Source organism: Dicentrarchus labrax, unplaced genomic scaffold (genome assembly GCF_905237075.1).
Source record: "Dicentrarchus labrax unplaced genomic scaffold, dlabrax2021, whole genome shotgun sequence".
In the NCBI taxonomy this organism is placed as follows: domain Eukaryota; kingdom Metazoa; phylum Chordata; class Actinopteri; family Moronidae; genus Dicentrarchus; species Dicentrarchus labrax.
The window spans coordinates 18107164-18128033 of NW_026136721.1; the positions used below are offsets into that span (position 1 = coordinate 18107164).

At 39.6% G+C, this 20870-nt stretch overlaps 1 protein-coding gene across 4 annotated transcripts in view; it reads right to left on the reverse strand.

Annotated features, from left to right (window-relative positions):
• Window positions 1–20870, reverse strand: part of prkcaa (protein kinase C, alpha, a) — a 143783-nt gene extending 122913 nt beyond the window's left edge. For 3 of the 4 annotated variants that reach the window (XM_051384076.1, XM_051384074.1, XM_051384075.1), the window contains exons 1-2: window positions 20495–20869; window positions 18616–18647 (exon numbers count right to left, since the gene is read on the reverse strand). In XM_051384076.1, coding sequence (XP_051240036.1) covers window positions 18616–18647; window positions 20495–20661 — 199 coding nt within the window. In that variant the 5' untranslated portion in view covers window positions 20662–20869. Of the gene's footprint in view, window positions 1–18615; window positions 18648–20494 lie in introns of all 4 variants that reach the window. The other variant, XM_051384077.1, reaches the window with a different exon arrangement.

Sequence of the window (20870 nt, forward strand, 5' to 3'; positions counted from 1 at the left end):
TATCAGGACAGAACATCATTAGTTTCCCCATTTATCTCGAAAATCCTTTTTCTGCTTTTACTGAAGGTAGAGTAGCATTAGAGATGAGCTGCATGTTGATATTGTTATATTGTTTTTACAGCCAGGTCAGTGTTCCCCAAACACATGGACGAATCTGCTGAGAAAAAGCATTGTTTTTTTATGTTTACAATATTACGTTGGCTTAAAGTCTCAAGTATCATCTTGTCTTTGTACAAATGGATTATAAAGCACTTTGCAATCTGCTGCAGGATTAACTAGTCATTTAGATGATCTATTAGAGGAACAAAGGGAACTTTTTAGTGCAGCTGGATTAAGTATTTATACACAGTAAAAGGGAACTGGATTTATATAGAATTTTTGGTGTCTCAAAAACACTGAGAATTGTAAAACAGTTGAAGTGATGCAAGCAGAAGTATGTCACATTCTCATGTGCTGTTTCATTTAACTATTAGCGATATATGGTAATACGTTTTGTAAATGTTCTCCCATATATCAGATCAAAGTTAAAGATGTCATCCTGATTGGATGAAGGTCCCTCTGTACCCGATCTTGTTTTGTGATTTAGGTCATAAATATATAGATCATTAACTTAGGTGTTAAATTTATTGTATCATTCTCCACTATTCCAAAGCTGTGCTATTTCCTAATCTAATGCTCAAACTCTTAGAAGTGAGTGTTGAACCAATAGATACACTGAGACTAGCAGCTTTAATCTCCAGAGTCGACATTTCAGTATTTAGTATTGAGTATTGACACCAACATTTAGTCTGATCCCTAACATTAAACAGGATCTTGAATGAGAGATCAGGTGGACTTGAACCAAACCAACAGCAACAGAGTGACTTTAACCATGTATAAGAACTCACAGATATTTCAAGAGAGTGGCTAAAACTATATACGGTACACAGGTTGAAATCTTAACAGACAGAATATTCATTGTGCTGCACCCTTGAATTTATTCAGTGTCCGATATGAGGACCTGTGTAGATTGAACAGGAGTTCTTGGTAGCAAGCTGACTTAGACTCAACTTGACAAAATTAAAAAAGTCTTGCAACTCAACTTGGACTTTAACATCACTGACCTGTGACTTCAATTGGACTTTTTCAGAATGGCATTATATTTGGTGAATAGTGCTTTATGACTTGCAAAACAATGACTGGGGGCCAAGTCTGGCAAGCTGTAAGACTAGAAGCTAAGGTTTCCAAGATGAAAAGCAAACAATCAATGATTCTGTTGTGTGTTTGATCAAATAGTTTCTAAACATTTAAAATCAAGGAAAGCAGTGATTAGATTTGATGATTAACTGCCAGCCCACAATAAACTATGAAAGCACTCAAACACATTTTGACACAGGCTTGTGGAAGAGGCTTCAGGATGTGAAACCTTCAAGGTTGAGGCTTCAATGCTTTCAGTTACTGTTCGATTCAGTCATGTTATCTGATTTGTACAAGAAGATACAAATAAATACTTGTACAGGATTTTGTCTTGTGGTATTTCTTGCTCCTGTCAGGTCTCAGTTTTCAGCCAGTCAGACGATGTGAAGCATTCTGCCTTCAGTAAAACCAATTGTGGTTTGAGCTGTCTGAGTGTCTCAAATTCCGGCTTAATTATCAAGCTGCTCCTTCCATTTAAAGTCTGAACCATATTGGTGGTTTTATCAATTCTGCCAACAATATTTGCATTGATCTCTCTCTCTGGATAAACTGAAACACTGATCAATCTCTGCTCTTCAGGTAACGATCTGGTTTCTCTATTTCAGCCTGTGACATTCAGCCTGGTATTTTCCATATTTGGTAGGTTAACACCACACTCCATGATGTATTGGGCAAGTGCCCCTTCTGTGAAATCCATCACATATTTTCATGTCCTCACACAGAGAGGGTGACTTGGTGTAACAGGCCAACCAGATTTGAGTATAGAGCCACCAGACTGAGAGGGTTTAGCAGAGACTCTGACAAATTATACATTAAAAGAACTGAAAATGAATGTTTTATTGTTCATTCTGACAGTCAAATATTGCTATAATTTCACACTGCAAGAGTGGGTTTGGATCATGAAGCCTTTCCTGCAGACAAGAGACAAAGTAAATAGCTGTATATTAAACAGGGGACAGTGAGAACAAGGTGTTCCTCCTCTTCCATATGCTGACGACAGACAATGGTGAACACAGGGGAAATAATTAGACAGTCTGTTCACTGACAACCAAGAGTGGGACTGAGCAAATCAATATTTAGTGTTTAACCCTGCTACCGGGGCAACAGTCCAGTTTGAAAATAGGGATACATAAGTTTGTGTGTGTGTGTTTGTTTGTTTGTTTGTTTGTTTGTTTGTTTGTTTGTTTGTTTGTTTGTTTGTTTGTTTGTTTGTTTGTTTTTTGTTTGTTTGTTTGTGTGTGTGTGTGTGTGTGTGTGTGTGTGTGTGTGTGTGTGTGTGTGTGTGTGTACATGCATGCAAGTATTCATATTTGTGTGTGGAGACCTGGGTTTATGTCCAAAAGATTAAATGTCATTTCATAAACAATAAGCCCTTAGATCTTAAAATCAGACAATAAGTACCACAAATGTTGTCTTTGCTTTATTTATAAGACCTCTGTGAACTGACTTTAACGAGAGTTATCACAAAGTATAACATGTAATTTATGGAATTAACATGACCAAGTGTGTTACCTTAATTTTATTAGTTGGGCGTATGACATTTTATTGGGAGACAGGAAGAGCCTGCAAGTCTGGACAATTGCTGGAAGACATGCAAATTACACACAGACAGAGGCCTCTATACAATTCAATTGTATTCAATCAAAAAACCCTCTACATTCTTGGCATTTGTTATTGTCGAAAACAACTCAGTTGTAATGAAAGGGATCTTTGTGTAACTAGGGTCAAAAATGTCAGCAGTTCACTAACCTGTGTAATCATCCTAAAATGAGAGTCCCACATCTGTAACTGCACCTCTGCCTGTTCCATTTCCTATGCCTTTTGTTCTTTGTACAAACCCTTCTAGAGCTCTTCCATTAGATAATTCCATTATCACAACAAAACTCAGGGCAATTAAATGCAGATTATGCTGTAATTCAGAGCCTGGTGCATTAGTCTGTGCCTGAGTCATGGAGCTATCTAATACACCTCTAATGCATTCAGACAGTAATATCCCTCTCTAATCCTTGGTAATGTTCAGAGCTGCACCTCCCCATGGATTAACCAAACCCTCTCAGTTTTAAAAGCATTCTGATCTGTACCAAAAGTAGTGTGCACCTCTGGAAGGTACACCTTTTATTAAGTTGAATCCATGTCTCTCAGAAAAGCAGGATTTATGACAACGTGCATTATTCCCTCAATAATAGTCTACGAGAGTGAAATTCAGGTCAGTCACAGTTGAAACAGAAAATTTCCCCTATTGTTGAAGTTCGTTATAGTCAATAGCATAGGAGAGAAATATTTTCCACACAACACATCTTCTCTCATCAATAAAAATAAAGTTTTTGTGAAAATTTAAACTTCAGGACATATTTTCACATATCTGCAGTGGCCTTTTACCTCCCACAAACTCCTGTCCTTTTTCAGAAATAATTAACATCACTGCAAACAGAGACATGAGGGAGAGCTCAAACCCACAAGCCGGGGGGGGCAGAGGTGCATTTCAGTGGTCAGGGACACAAGAGAGATTTTAATGAATGGTCTGAAAACATAAAAGTTGAATAGAAAACGTTTTCATTTTATCACAGTTGTGTGGGGGGCTTTCTTAAAAGGAAGTACATCCGGTTGACTACACATAACCTGTCCTCGTTCATGTTGTATTCATCTGAGTGGAAAGATAACACATCTTCCTTTAGAGACATCAGTACGCTATTTAGAGTTAATGAATACAGATATTTTGAATTCCTTGCTGAGCAGTATCTTTTGAACTGCATTTTTCCCTTATGGGTCATCTTAATTATATATGTAAGCGTTTAAAAAAAAGTTATATTATCGTATCTTTTGTAGGATATGCTCTAACAACTGTATATCATTGTCTGATTGGGATTATTGACTTAACATTGTCTAGAGCTTTCTGTATTTTGTATTTCTCTTCTATGGAGCACTTAAAGGTAATGACTAGCCTTACATATTTCGCTGGATGTTGTCCCAGATGGGTCCAAAATTAAATGAAAGCACAAATCTGTTTCTGGTTTCTGCTTTTGGCTTTTGTTTAACACTGAGGTTTTGTTTTTTAAATGTTTGACTTTAATGGAATATTCAGTACCATCTCCGGTACAGAGACTTGGATAAAGAAACTTTTTACCACTACAACACCACAAAGTGTCTGTGAGGACATATCACAACCATAATGATGATGGTTAAGAGACAGAGAAATTCAATTATTCATTCAGCCGGAAGCATTAGCAAGAGCCCTGTTATGATCTCCCCGCTTATGTTACCTCTGAGTCACGAAGCTATACACATGATCTATATAAACAGAATGACAGAGACATAAACATACAGAAAAGGAAAGTCTACCAGTTGTAAATAAAAGGCTTAACCGTCATTAGCTAAAAGAGTTGCCATCCTGCCCATCCAGCAGTACAGTGTCCTTAGGGCTGGAGAACTAGAACAAGGTAATGGTACCTGGTCAGCATCAGCACCGAAACACATCATGAGACTAGGGATGTAACGATACACTCAACTCACAACTGCAATTCACAATGCTGTGTTCACGATACGTTTTTCTCTCAATTTTCTCAACAAAATTAGACTGAAGGGAAATTATGAGTATTTTCACACCTTGGCGTGCAGTGACAGCTCACATGGTAGAGCTGGCGCCCCATGTGCCAGGGCATGAGTCCTTGCTCCAGCAGCCATGGGTTCGACTCTGTGGCCCTTTGCTGCGTGTCATCATAAATTCCTGTGAATCATCACTTGATGTACACCGTATCCACCCTTTGATACGATCTATTAAAGTCCAGTATAATTGGTGGTCTGGGTTACTAAAGGGCTACAAGGTGTCAGCCTAAGAACTTTTGGCATGTTTGCTGTCAAACCATCTTAACCTGGTGGGCAATAAACTCTAGAGTGGACGCAAGAGACAGAGAGAAAAAAAGAAAGAAAGACACAAAGGGAGAAACAGATCCTTCCTCTTCAGGCAAATATTTACCTTCAGAGCTAAAAATACAGACCTAATTGGATGTCTGTCTGTCGCTGTGTGGCTCAACAACATCAGCAGCATTTTTGACTGTATAAAGTCTTTTGAGTGAAGCTCACTCGGCACTCACTGAAGTTTTCAGGCAGATTTCCATTTCATTGCAACCAAGGCATGAGTATGATGGAATGAGCATGATACTCCTTGTTATTTCACCCTGATATTTATTAACTAATGTTTCCATTGCAACGCATGAGACAAGACTAAGTTAGATTAAGTACACCTGGCTAAAACAAATACAGTTCTCCAATAAATTCTAGGTTTATAATGTTCAGTTTCTTGTAGTTTGTGGTGTGTTTTTGAACTATACTGCATTATACTGACAGGTGTTTCTGTCATTTAGCCTACACTCATTGATATAAATGGGGTGGACAAAATAATACTGTACTGACACATAACCTTTTTAAGTGGCCTGGGTTCTTTGCTACATAGCCTACTTTTATTGTATCTCCCTTTTGGTTCATACATAACAACAGATTGTTTGACTTTGGCTTTAATTCCAAACTTGTATTATCATGCATTGTAACATTCACTTACAGTATGTGACCAGGTGTGTTTTTTAGTTTTCTAAGTACATAAGAGAAGATTAAAGGTCATTCATCCATATGGAAAATAAAAAATAAGAAGACGTAGAATATGTGATAGACAAGAAATTAAGTAGAAACCATAAGAAGAAGTGATGTAATACAACAATAACAAACCAGGCCATATGCTCTGTATATGGATTAAGTTGACAGCCGCCACTTTCAGGGAGCAGATGTTGACATACAGGCCTAAATGACACTTAAACCAGTCTGTGTGTGTGTGTCTGTGTGTGTGTTTGTGTGTCTGTGCACGTGCAGTAAGGCTTTGTACATCCCTGCATTTGTTTGCGTAAAGTGGAGCAAACTAATACAGCAGAAGGGACAACATACTGCACATTTGGCTTAGCGACACACAGGCTTAGCGACTAACATGTGGCTGTAACTACTGGTGATGATAGAGACGATAAAGCCCTATGAATCTTGGGTCAACAGTTAAAACATCTATTCCCTAATGTCATTTCATCAGGTTTCTCATTCATGAATTCCTCCAGGATGTGGCAAAAGAAGTTGCCGCCCAAGTAACTGATTGATTTAATCTGCTTGCTCCCTACCAGTTGCACTAAGTCATTAATGCAAATGGGGACACCAGATTACACCAGTTCTTTCACCAGCTCAGTAAAGCAACTATAGCACAGAAAAGCAAGCATGGCCAACGTAAACATTTAAATAGGTCTCCAAACTGTGTTGAGGGTGTCCCTGCCTCTGCAGTTGCCAAGATACAATTTCAAAGACAAGACAGCTAGAAGGGGAAAGAGTAGAGACTCAGAGTCTTATTAAAAGAAAAAATAAAGGAGATTTGTACATACATTCAACCCTCAGATATATACAGCAGCTTGGCTTATACATATACAGAGTATTTACCCCCCCCCCCTTTAAGTGAAAACACATGAAATTGTTGTATGTGACTGTTGTTGTTGGACTCAGCCAGACCCAAAGGAATCCATTCGGTTTAAACCCCTTGCCCCATCACATTCTTATATTCAGAAGAAAGACGATGTTCCCACTTTTAAAGCCAATAATTAAAGGTAAATTCTATCCAAGCTGCTAGAGATCCACAATGATATGAAAGACCAACAATCATAAGTAAATCCTGAGAGTACCTAGTCCTGAGATGTTGACCTCTGGGGATCTCTGAAGGTCACCAGTCATTGATGTAAAGCAGCATGTTAAAACTCAAGGTTTTATTTAACTGCAGAGGCCAACATGAGGTCTGTGCTAAATGGCAAGACAGACAATCCAGCTTAGGGACACTGCAGCCAGCCCAGAGACCTACTTTGCCTGCAGACTGATGTGGGATTTGTGACTTGTCGATGTTACAGCATCGATTCAGAAGTGAAGGGAAGGATTGTTCCCTGCTGCTCACATCCAGCCCAAAAAGTTAATCCCAGTAAGCAGGCTGACTTCCTACGAGCAAATGACAGAACAACAGGTGGGTCCATTCACAAAAAAACAGCCTGAATGAGTGGTTCATTCAAGTAAAAGCTACCATTAAGCTCCCATTAAGCACCTATTATACTATTCAACCCCTCAAAACATTATCATCAACCATTTTAAAGTAGATTTAACATTGAAACCACAGACGTGGCTTTAATCATCTAAATGGATGATTTCAAAAACCATTACGGCTCCTGCAGAGTTTATTTTAGGTCATATTAACCTAACTACCACAAATCTGTACATTCTGAAAGGACACTGTGTATCTGCAGGGATAATGTGTGCCGACAAAGGCATCACATTGTGGTTGCAGGTCACCATTCTGTTGTTTCCATTTGCTCTCAGTATGCCTCATCTCTTTTAAATTCAGTTAAATTCCTACACTTCCATGAATGCCCTTCAACAACATCCATACAACTCGACAAGAATGCTGCATCCATATGTGACTTTCCAGTCAAGAAAAAGCAAGTGGCTTGCACATGTTGTACAGTACTGCTATCAGTGCAGAAATAGTATCTACTACGGTGGATTCCTCCATGTACAATTGCTAAGCACTGTTGCAAAATACTGAGTCAATAAAGCCAATTCTACATTAGTCCTGGGACATACTCATGTCTTACTAATAGCAAGTGTCATATGTTTTATGTTGTTCACTTGTTCTATGGGACTCTATAACCCAAGACATTACTGGAACAAAAAAACTGAAAATAATTTCCCATGATAAATACAATAAGCCTGACAAATTTGAATTCAAAACTTGTAAAACTAGCTAGCCACAATAAATATCAACTATAACCATTCTTGACAAGCCAAAATGGGGATCACTATGATCTGCCTCTGCACGTTCTCAACCGTCCATTATGACCAAGCTGCCAAACGCTTCCTCCTGCAGGAGCTCAAGCAAACACAGAGCAGACACTACGACACAGAGTTACTGGCAGGGCCTTCTCCTTCACCCCACTCTACATGGGTCCACTGTCCGCACAGATTTCTTGCCCATACATCAATACATGCACACACACTCATATGAAAAATTTATTTTTCTGGTTTACAAGCCCATGTATTAGCAAACAGGGCTTGCTGAGGATTTTCAGATTTTACTGCTGCTTCGAATAAACCCTGTAGCAATGTTGATGCTGTAGTAAGAAAAGGCAGAAGTAGCGACAGATTGCTTCTGGTTCAGATAAAATGTCACACTCATCCAATAGAGGCAAATAAATAATACTCCACATGGCATCATTCCAACAGTGTGTCAATAAAACACAAAACAGATGTTTGTGTCAACTGTGTTTGTCAGTGGATCAGTGGATATAGTTTTAGTCACATGTAAGAACCAGTTAGGTCACATACAGTGTTTGAGCCAATGCATATGTTGGAATCCGGGAGCTTAAAGTTGTGAAAAAGGGAACAGAACAAAGCCATGTGATGTATCTTGTAACTGTGTTGTCCAACTGAAGGACATAAATATCAAATTCCATGTGACATCAGCATGACACCAGTAACATGGACGTCATCCCACCTGGGACTGCTCAGTCAGTCCCCTTCCTGCACTCAAATCCCCTTATCAAACTGTGAAACAGATTTGGGCTACATCATGACAGCATGCAATCAGGAAGTGAACAGTGCTCTATTATCTCATGACATGCAGGTGTCAGAGGATGTATTTCCCTCCATGCAGGAGTCGTCCTGTGCCAAGAGACAAGCAGATTTGCATCAACATGTCGTCCAGGTCTCCATGGAAGCCCAGAAGGTAATCTAATACAGTCTGAAGCATGGAGAGAAGAAGTGCAGCAAGGGAACAACAAACCTCACCATTTCAAATATTGACATATCTGACTGAACATCAGTGCTCTGTCACATTACTTTAAAAGCAATATTTGTGATGGATGCTCATTCTGTCAGAACTGGGATTTACATATTCTAACACAGTCCCTCTAGGCAGACAAATATGACAAACAGCAGCGTTTTCTGTGCAAACACCACCTTATACGGTGCCAAACACAATTAGAGCTATGAGGTACATTCTGAATGCAACACGGCGTTTCCCCCAAATGCATGGTGGGAATTCAGGTGATAAATAATGCAGACCACCGAGATGGATTAGTCTAATCTTAATGCAGCTGCTCTGAATTGATTGGTGAGAAACAGGAAGACAGACAAGAGGCTCTCATGGAAATCCAAAGCAGCCATTCAGTTTACTTTGGCAATGCTACATCTGGTCAGAACCAAGCTGCACCACCTGCACCTCCAATTCACCTTCCAAAGTAATCATTAATGCTTTATTCAGCTGTGCCTTAAAGACAAAGACATGCTAGGTGTCACAAGTGATGTTTATTTGCAGTTTATTAGCTTTATTTAAACACCATAATTAGGAAATGGCAGTTTCAAAGCATTGTGCTTGACAATGAAGTTGGTCAAAGGCAACACAAACTCGCTGTCAACAACTCACATGTTTTTGCACAATATGCCTTACATCAGTTTTATCTACAGTGTAAAAATGCATACTTGCAAATCAAAACACATAATCCACTGGTACAGAGTAATGCTAATAGAAAGCCTTAAACTGCCAATTTACAGCACCCAGCATTCCCAAGGCTATAACAGCCGGTCATCCAAATAGTGCAGGGAGGTTTAAACAAAACAGGAAAAAAATGAATTATCTCTATTGTTTTGCTGTTGATGACAGAATATGATCAGCTTAGTAATATTTCTGTAAAGTATACAACTAAATTACAACCTTTGTTCGACCATAGAGAATTTTTAATGAATGTATTTAGTTTCAACATAACTAAAAAAAAAAATACAAAGACAAACATTTAAATTGTTCAAATTTCCTACATGGGGCTAAACCAGAAGCTCATTGAAACGAATTATAAATGTCTGTTTAGTCTTTGACAATACTTGATGTTAAAGCTTCTCTTTCTTTGGAAGAACTGTGTTGTGTATCCCACCAGCAGTAGAATCAAGGTACATTGTAGTAGCTGTTCCAGAAGCCTTAAGTAGTCCAACTTTTTACAGACATGTAACACACTTTCCAGTGGATTACCAACCATCAGTATCTTTTCAATGCTAAGCTACTGTCATTGACTCACATACATGGTTAGCTAATGCTGCTCCCTGCTCGTGTTTGTCTAGCAGGTTACTGCTGTCTCCAGCTGAAGATTGAATGAGGTATGACCAGCCAGTCAAAAATAACTGGCACTACATTTTCGTCTGGCAAGCCTCTGGCTGTCAAACACAATAATAAAAAATATTATTGTAACTACCACGGATATACCCAGTGGGGAGCTCAGTGTCTTGTTAATGTTGGTTTTATAGTATTGCTGACTATTTTTTATGCTCATGGATTAGCCAGTAGTGTTGACTGAAAATAATAAAAAGTAATTTAGCCAGGAGTTGAGGTGAATATGAATCCATGGTGTTGACCCTTTTACAGCTGGGGAGGCTTTAGGACTAAGACGTTTTACTGCTGGGGATTTGCTGGAGCAGCATTAGTTATTATGGTCTCTGTCAGACAGGCCACATCTCTCTAGGCAGCAGGGAGCATTGTACAGGTCATGGTCCTGATCACTGCAAGCAATTACAGTAGCAATAACTATAGTTTCTGTAGGGTTTCTGCAAGTCTCTCTCAACGTGCGTGACAGACTTATTCAACTATAATAAGTAAAAGAACCACACCAGTATTGGTACAATGATATCGTTGATTGATATTGGTGTTTAACAGTCTTATCAGAATAAACACGTTCAATATTTTTACATGGCTCAGGTCAAAACACAAAATCTATAGCAGGTGGCTCTTCGGGCTCAAATTCTTAATAAACTCCTTTTTTACATTTTAGACTGCTATTGACTCGTGTATCAAATCCCACTGATCTTTTTGATTAATTAAACTAAAGACACCTAACACCTAACCTTCACCTCAGCAGCAAAGTGAAGTCACTTCAAGGAAAATCTTATCTAATATAATTAGTAAGAGGTTACTATATGTTCTGCATTTTTAAAGCGTGTTTAGATGTGTTGTGTGCATTCTTTGTTTGAGAGCGGTGCATTGTCTTTCCCTTGTTCCTGTACTTGTCACTGTATCAGTTTACTGCGCTGTCTTCCCCTTTTTTCTTTCTTTGTAACTAACTGAACTGGATGAGTGACTGTTTTCTAAATATTGAAGACAAATAAATGTCTTAAGAATAGCTGCCAATGGACATCACAGTATATGCTATGTGCAAATGTATGTAACAAGAAGGAATGATCAACATCTTCCAAATATTCAAAATGTAATCAATTAACTTTTAGCCAAAATGCTGAAATTGAAATAACAGCATAAAAGTTCCAAAACTAACTTAAACCTAAACTTCCTTTTATAGTACCATCATCTCAGTAGTTGGTCGACTATGGATTGCTTTGAGAATGACAATAAAGAAGTTGAAATAATTAAATAGAGACCCCAATGAGCATAGCATTAACATATATCCCTGGTAAAGTCACTAATAACTTTACAGCAGAACTGGACTAAAGTGTGTCCACAGACAAAGCTCTTATGTAATCACACAGCGGCCATCTAAAGACAGAGCAAGTGTCCACCTATAAACAGAACCAACTGTATGTATAGCAATGTATCTCTTCAGGGGACCGGGCAGCAACTCTAAATATAGCCTTTGTTGAACTCTGCCTCCTTCCTCTCTGTCTCATAAACACATATTGCCCCACACACTCATACAAACACACACATGCCATGATGCCATTTATCTGCTCTGTTTCATTCAAAGGATCTCTCAATCTCGCATCTTGATGTCCATCTAACTCTGGGCCAAAACTGTATAAAGGGCCATGCATTTGGAACATCTTAACCCTAAGAGCATGACCATGTAATGTTAACTATGTGAAGGAGACACTGGATATGTGGGAATGTGTGTGTAGAAAGTAAGTGGCCATATAGGAGCAACCCGACAGGCAGCCATCCAGGGCAGAGGGCATTGAAGAGGGCAGTTTTCTGGCGGTCAGCCCAAGAAATGACAGAGGACAAACAACAGGAAAGTAACAAATAAGTAAAAAGACAGAGATGAAAAGAAAGGAAAAAGAAATATCAGCTGTTAGCATCAAATGCTTATGAGAATCCCAGGACGACAGTCAAAACGGTCTCATGGTTTCACGTCTCTGTCATGAACCATTTCTTCTCAGAATCACTTCTCGGTGGGCCAAAATGATGAAATGAAAATTACATTTAAGGCTTTCATGGCTGAAATAGTGATAGAAATGAAAAACTCTGATGCCCTGGCAGGTTCTGTCCTTTTTGTTTGAAGTTTCACTTTCCCATATTTGTGTGGGTAAATAATTAAATAAACAAACAAACACAGAAAACTATAGCAAAACAATCTGTGGAATCTATTAATTTTTTGCCCGGAATCTGAAGTGGCATTTAAGTACTTCAAAGTTTCATCAATGATGCTTTTAAACCCCTTCTTGTTTTCTGCTCACTGCTATTATACCATTAAAATAACAAACTGTCATCCATTTGCTAGAGGAAACACTACTCATGAAAAATAATCCACATGTTTATATAAACTTTGTGTACTGGTAATGTAATACATTTAGCCGTCTAATGAAAGCACAATTGAAGACAGTTGGAGAGATATGCAATTTTCCAATAATTTCACTGTAAAAGTATTACTCACTTAGGCACATAGCAGTGTGGTTTATTTCAGGCCATCTGAGGGTGAAATAGTAAAATACTCCCATGTCTCTCATAAAAAGATGTTTATTATTGGTTGTGTAACACCCTGGAGGAATGAAAGCATGAACAAATGTATCACTCTCTGTATGATGTACAAATCTGCTGCAAAAACAGAAAAGGAGCTGTGCCACTGTTAGATGCTGGCTGCTTGTTGGGTCTTTATGTCTGTATTTTCATGACCAGGTGGGACAATTTGCTGTCATCGGCTAACACTTTGAACTGTGCAATGTATAATAAATCCAGGCCGATGGTCAAATAAGTTATGTGTACACAACCTGCCTTGTCTTATCGGGCCACCACTGACACTGCAATGGTGCTGCACCTTTAGCTTTATAACCAGGCTTCTGATAATACTTCAGGATGTAGCACCCAATGAAGCAGAAAATTGTCCGAGTAGCGTGTGCTGTCTGATCAAGTTGAAAATGGAGAGATAAAAAAACAATAAGTAAGTAGTCCCCGTCTACTTAAGCGTAGAAGGGAACTGTGGACACTTGGCGTTTATCTTTCCATGGACAGTCAACAGAGACATTATTGGGATGACACTGTGGCGGATGTGCACGCGGATATTTTGAGGACTGTCCAAACACTGAACAGCACATGGTCAACAAATCGGCAGCGCATTGATGGGATTTGGCGGGTGAAAATATTTGTAGTCATTATTGTTTGTCTGACACTGTCAAAGTTTGGTCCAACACGTCAAACAAGACCACTAAACATCAAAGGAACAAAGTGGCAGGGCAGGTTTGTGTTTGAGTTATTGGTTGAGTTTTCATAATGCATGCTGCCAGGTTCATAGCATAGTGTAGTTTTGCTTCTGTGGCAGGTTTGCTGAGCAACAATAGGACCAAGTGCATTTAGCTAGCAGGGTAAAACAAGGGTCAAACATTCATCACCCTTGATCTGTGCATGCCCTCTCTTGTAAAGCTGGATGTCCTCTCTCTCGGGAGGCAACAGCAAAACTCATTAGCTTCTCCTCGTGTGTATCAGGGAACATTGGAAAGCCTTGGGTGAAATTCAGTTGTCTATAACCTGCCAATAAATGTCCAATCCACTGAGGAACCTAGTGGTCCTACTCAAGAAACCACTGAGTGAGCACAAATACATCAACTGCAACAACACTCACGAAATGACCTGTGTTAGGATTATTGTATGGAGAAGACTGGGAGACTGTGTATGGCACTGGAAAATCATTTCTCCTGGAATAAAAACAAGAACAACGCTTTGCGAAGCCTTCCGGTTCTGATTTTATCTCTCCTTTTATTCCACGTTCCTTTCACAATACCTTTCTAGTCTTTGTTGAAATATGTCCTCAGATACTTTTATATTATAGTTGGTACAAAGCAGCAGTTTAAGGGATTATTTTCATTCACTGCCATTTTACCAAGAAGCCAGAAGGAACAGAAATCTGTGAGCCGCAGTTTTGGAGTCTAAGTAACAATTCCCTGCTGCATATCTTCTGCTGCAGATGAAAGTGAGCATTAGCAGAAGTAAAATGGACTAAAAAGCTTGTTATGAATACAATCTGAAATAGGATCAATAATGTGGGACAGTATGTGGCACTAATGTTTTCATGTTTCAGCTTACACTGGCAGGCCACAATGGCCTCATGAGACCATCTACATCCTGTTAGAGAAGTCACTTTGTGGCAGAAATCCTGGACTGGTGAGAAAATCTAGAGCAAGTAATGAATATTACACTAACACTCCTCCAATAAGTGTCTCCACAGGTGCCTCTGAAGCAGGCAATTGACCCCCAAACACTTAAGGAGGGCTGCTCAGCGGACAGCAGAAGAGTAGAGCTCGCTATGATTATGTTCACCCGAATTAATGTGAAACAGGTCACAGAACAGGATTACACTGTCAGCTTAACCCTTGATAAATCAGAGCTTCAGGAGATGTAAACCAAATGAGAAACCCTAACCCTCAACCACCATTGTGAGTCTGAACGGTACATCTGCTGAGTGACATTGGTACAAATTGCCTGGCTGTAATACAATGTCAACTAAATGGTGATTTGAGATACCCTGCTGCACAACGGCAATGGGCCAGAGCCCTGAAATAAGACTCCACAGGAAAAGTATCCAGTTGACAACAGACGGGCCTTTCCAATACAGATACCATCTAGAAAGGTGGCATCTGATAGGCTTGTGTGTTTCCACAACATCAACTCTCCTCAACATTAACATTTGCTCTAACATTTCATTCCAAGGGTGACACTGATGGAAATGAGTGGTTTGTTTGTATTTCTCCTGTGCCCAAATAAGTTTATTCTCCATACAATAAGTTCTGGTGATTTTAATGGACAACCCTCACATCATACAACTCACAATTATTACATTCTGAATTAAGTGTTTAATTATGGGTTCAATAACATGTCATTAAAGACCGCCAATCACAATTTTCCCAGGCCCAATTCAACACATTCAAATTATTTGTCCAACCAACAGTCCAAACCCCAAGATATTAGATTTATTTTTAAAGATAACTAAGAAACACAAGAAAATATTCACATCTGAGAAGTTGAAACCAGTGAAATCTGGGCATTTTTACTTGACTTGAATGTTTAATCAATAATCAAAAGGTTGGAGTTATCATGACATCCCAGATGGCAAACCTGTTATATACTTTGCATGTTTTTTTTATAAATTTAAAATCAAAAATCAAAAAATAAGCACACAAGCATAAACACATTCAATGATCTTACACACATCACCTTTTAATTCCAAAGTTCACAACACTATAAACTACACGTGATGTAATACTGTGCAGCACAGCCTATACTTAGAAAAGGGACATTTGAAGGGCTGAAAATTAAATGTCACTCTTGTTACAGAAATGCCACTCTCCAGTTTATCACTTTGTCATTTTCAAGTAGTCACTGAGAGGCTCGCTGTCTCTGCTAGAGGACTTGACCCTCATTTTATAGGAGCTTAAGTTTAATAATTGATGGCTAAACAGATATTATAAAGTGGGGACCTTTCTCTCTCTCCGAATAGCTGCAGAGTAACTAACCACCTTCATCTTGATAAGGCACACACATTATTTATTTAACACATCCAGGCACAGATTCATGCTGGAAGAAGGACTGGTCAGTTTAAATCTGCTGCCGACGTCCTTCTAATCATTTAATTTATCATCTCCTGTATCAGAAGCAGTGACAATAACAATGAGGCATGTGGATGACAATGACAACTTGCTGCTAAAGCAGAGGAGGGGGTTGGCAGACAAGCTGACGATAATGTCAGGTTATGCAAAAACACGTTGGGCTGTCAACACTCCCGACACCTTGGACTGACTCATTACTGAGCCTGGTTTCACCCAAGTAGGAGCCAATACTAGAAGCCTGAGAGCGAACTGCATCTGCACCTCTGTGAGAGGAGATCACATGGCTGAGTGGGTGTTGGGTTGTTGGCAGTCACACCCGCTAGGGAAAAAAATGATTTACATGTAGACACAGAAGAGTATGTGTGTTCCTATATGTGGACATATTCCATACACACAAGAAACTCTGAACCATTTAATGTATCTGTATGATGAGAAATGACTCAGTGAAGATCTCTGTATGTTTCACTCTCTCTGACACTCTCAAGGGAAGAACTTCTGAATCATTGAGATCAGACACCTTGCATGGCAAAATCTTTAAGTCTCCAACAGAGAGAGAACGTCTGCTGTTCTACTGAACAACTCAGTGAGAAGAGCGTTTCCAATTGAGTCCTCCACTGGATGTAAACAATACCAATCATCTGATCATAAATACTTCAACTTTTAGAAAGATTGCACCAATAATTTAACTTCAACAACCAATGCCTGTGATCGAATATAGTATGTGGGCGCACTGATTTGAATTCAGTCTGTCCAGAATTTAAATGAGAGGCTGTGCACATAACTAGAAAAGCTTGCAATGCACTTTGAAATGAAAATGTTTTATATATGTTGTTTTTTCTTTTCTTTTCTATATATTTTATACTTGTGTATTTTCTGTATCATCTTAACAAAGGCTCATTTGGGTTCAGGTCTCTCTTGAAAGATAATCATCTATTTCAGTGATTAAATAAAGGGATCCAGATATCAGTGAGGCAACACTGAAGACAATATAAGACTATATCTAAGTGAAACATCAGTTTAACATCATCTGTGCTGTTACCTGGGCTCTTGCTGTCAGAGTCAGACTTTGGCAAGCCCAAATGTTTCCACATTAGATGAGGAATTCTGAGAGTTGATGCATGCTGAAGCTCAAAATGGCAGGTTGATGGGAAATCCACCTTCAGTGATGTTTGAGATTTGGAAGCTGACGTGGGCAACTAGATACGTCCATATTTGTGTGGTTTGTACCTCCTCACTACTCCTCTCTATCCTCCTCGATTTTACTTTTTCACAAAAATAGTCTCACCTGTCATTCACTGTTGTTTAGGCTTTAGGTTTAAGTGTTAAATGGCACATTCAATTCCAATTATCGCTGTGATAAATCAGCATTTTAAATCCAATTCAGCATCATGCCAGCAAGCTCAAAAGAACTGGTTGACATATCAAAAGCATCAATTGTGCTGCCATACACTTATCTCTAAAATGATGAAACATAATATTATTCTGGCCTCCTTTCCCTCAGGCCCCATGATTTAGCACATTTTGACCACAATAACACTACCCTGACTGTGGGTAAATAAATAATGCCGTGCTTACAAAAAATCAAACACATCAAGAGCGGGATGGAAATAGTGTTGGCGCATGAAAATGAAGGTTATAAACATATATGATATGCCCTAAAGACTGGGGTGGTCTGTTCATAATTTTGTCCACTTTAATGTTTACCTGTGTTTCTCTTCATAAGACAACAGAAATAACCAGAGACTCGCACAAATAGACAAATCAGTTTTTTTACACAGGCCTTCAAATGTCCCAGCTGACCAAATGAAACTGATGAGATTTTATTGATACCAATTTCATTATCAATTCTGCTAGTGCTTATTGGTCTGGTTCTTTATTGATTCCTTTAGTGATTCCTGATCAATTTTCTGTGGGTAAAAAACACTGGACTACACAGCTTTAATGTTATGATAACATAGGATAATCACCCTAGGGAATGGATTGGGAATTGGTTGGTGCGTAGCGTGTCAAAAACATGGCATTCTGTATAGAAAGATGTTTCAGCATATTGCTAATGTTTCCACCCTTACTTGAAATGATCATTTTACAGACATTACAATTAGAACTGTTCTTTCTTCGTGAAATGAAGCTGCGCTGGACCCTTTCTTCCTCCCACGCATCAGTTTGAAACATTGTTTTGCAATATGTAACTGTCTGTATGTCACTCAGGTATACGATTCTGCAGACAGGACACGGATCGGACAATTTGGAGCCGATTCTGAACTGAAACCTGTTCTGGATTCCCATACCTAGACGGTTCATGTGATGCTTCATGAGACAGACGTTACGACAGTAAAGCAGCAAAGGATACGCTACAGTATGTGCAGACTAATCAAATGAAGAACTACCCTTCAAGCTGCAGGAAAAGTAGACTTTTCTAAAGCTTGTGCGTTACATATTCCACATTACACACACACACACACACACACACACACACACACACACACACACACACACACACACACACACACACAGCCACACACAGCCACAGGTCTCATAATATCTGAATGAGTCAGATGTCAGTGTTTTTACCTTGGCACTGGAATCCTTGTTTTCCAAATCCCCTGTGAAAACAAAGAAGGCTGAATTAAATAGCTGTTTACTCTCTCTTTCTCACTCACATGTATAAACACACAGTACATCCATTCATTCATTCATTCAAACATGCATTCATTCATTCCAGGGACAGGCTGTTGTGTACATTACTAGACCATTGCATTGCCATCAAATGTTCATATTTAGCTGGAAGCATTTATTGTCATTTCCCTAACCAAAGCAATACAATAAATATTTAAGAACACACTAACCTCTCAACTACATTTTATGGCCAAAGGTATTTGGACAATTTCATGATTTGGGCAAGGCTCCTAAGTTCCAGTTAAGGGAAATGCTAACAGTTTGGCAACAGTTTAGGGAAGGCCTTTTCTTGTCTCCCCCTTGACATGCCCCTGTGACATAACCAAGGTCCATAAAGAGATATTTTCTGAGTTCAGTGAGGAGGAATTTAAACAGCCTGCGCAGAGCCCTGAACCTCATCCAACACTTTTGGGATGAATTGAAACGTAGACTGTGAGCGAGGCCTCATCAGCCCACATCAGTGTCTACCTCTCTTTAATCCTCTTGTAGCTGAATGAGAGCAACTTCCTGCAGCCAGGTCCCAGAATCTTACAGAGAGCCATTCCAGAGGAGTGAAGGCTGTAATAGCAGCAGATGGTTTTGGAATGAGGTGTTCCACAATCAAATGTGGGCATAATATTTGGGTGTCCACAAACTTTTGGCCATACAGTGTATGTGTGTAAGTTTCACGTTGAGCTTGTGCTTTGCCAAGCAGTGCTGTTTGGTATGTCACAGGTCACACTGTAAAACTGTCAAGGTTATAAGCCACGAGCAATAAAGGGCCTTAGATCACACTCCCACCTGCAGCAGTAGAGGACTGTAAACGTGGGTGCAGCTCTACCAAGCTGTCTGCAAGTTTGCTCCTCTCACAGTTAACATATAACTAAGCTGATATCTCACTAGAACAACGGCAAAATAACAAAATAATTTCAAAAATTCTTAACCAAAGCCTTTCTCTCATACTTTCCACTAACGGAAAGAACTGCAGCAAAAGAGTGACACACTCTGTACCTCGGCAAGTCACTCCCCACTTCAAGAGTGTGTTTCAGCTCAATGTGTGCACACGTTGAGCAATTTGTCTGTAGGAGAAGTGCTTTTCCATATGGACTCACAGTGCCAGTAAACTGCAAAATTCCCCCAAAAAACTGAGCCAGTGTGCAGTGTGAGTTTTTAACAGCAAAAACTTGAATAGTTGAGAATAGAACAGACTTTTATAGTAACAGACCATAACCAGGTCCAATATCAGCAACAGAAGTAATGCATCGATCAGGGAAGACAACAAGAAAAGTGGATTTAAACAGCAGGAACAGTTGCCATTTAGCTGCCCGTCAAAGCTGATACAATGCCACTCTTGTGTTAACTTTATGTTCTCACACAGGGATCCTGGGATTTCCTGGAGCCACTTACTGCTGGAATGACTGCTTTAATGTCGCTGTTCTGTTAGAAAATGTGTTTAAAATCACAACCTAAACACAAGTTTCCCTCTGTCTCCTGCAAACAGTTATTACTTCCAATGCTTTCACTTCTAACCTAAACAGCAGCATAACTCCTCCCATATGGAACTGCTCGGACGAAATATCGACCAATTGGGATTCCTGAAGTAAAAGAGACTTTCGGGAAGGAGACTTTTGGACATAGATGTTCTGTCACTTTACTAATAAAAAAAAGTGAGAAGTAAGGCGATTGCAGTATTAAGAGGGGAAAGTTGTGCCTAAAGTTGTGTTACATCATCGAGAGTACTGAAGTTATCCAATATGCAACAGGCAGCAGTCGAGGTGGGAGAAGGAAGGCTTACCAGATGAAGTCGGTGCAGTGGCTGCAGAAAGTCGGCTGCCTGAAGAACCTGGCTGTGAATTTGTGGTTCTTGACTTCGTGGACGTTTTTTTGCCTCAGAGCACCTTTGCGAGCGAACCTATTCGCTACGTCCTCGCCGGACGACTCGAGTAAACTGACATCAGCCATGTCCCCCCTAAAAGCAAATCAATGCTTCAGCTTTTTAGTCTCGCTGTGCTGAAGTGTTTTTCAGTCCGTTTTCAGAGGCGCAGCTCTCAGTGCAGAGCCAGCAGAGCGCGGAGCAGAGCGGCGGTCTTCACCGGAGACACTGTACTTACTGTCTGAGGGCTTTCCCTGCCTGTCGATACCACTGGGCTGCTCCACTGACAGCTCCGCAC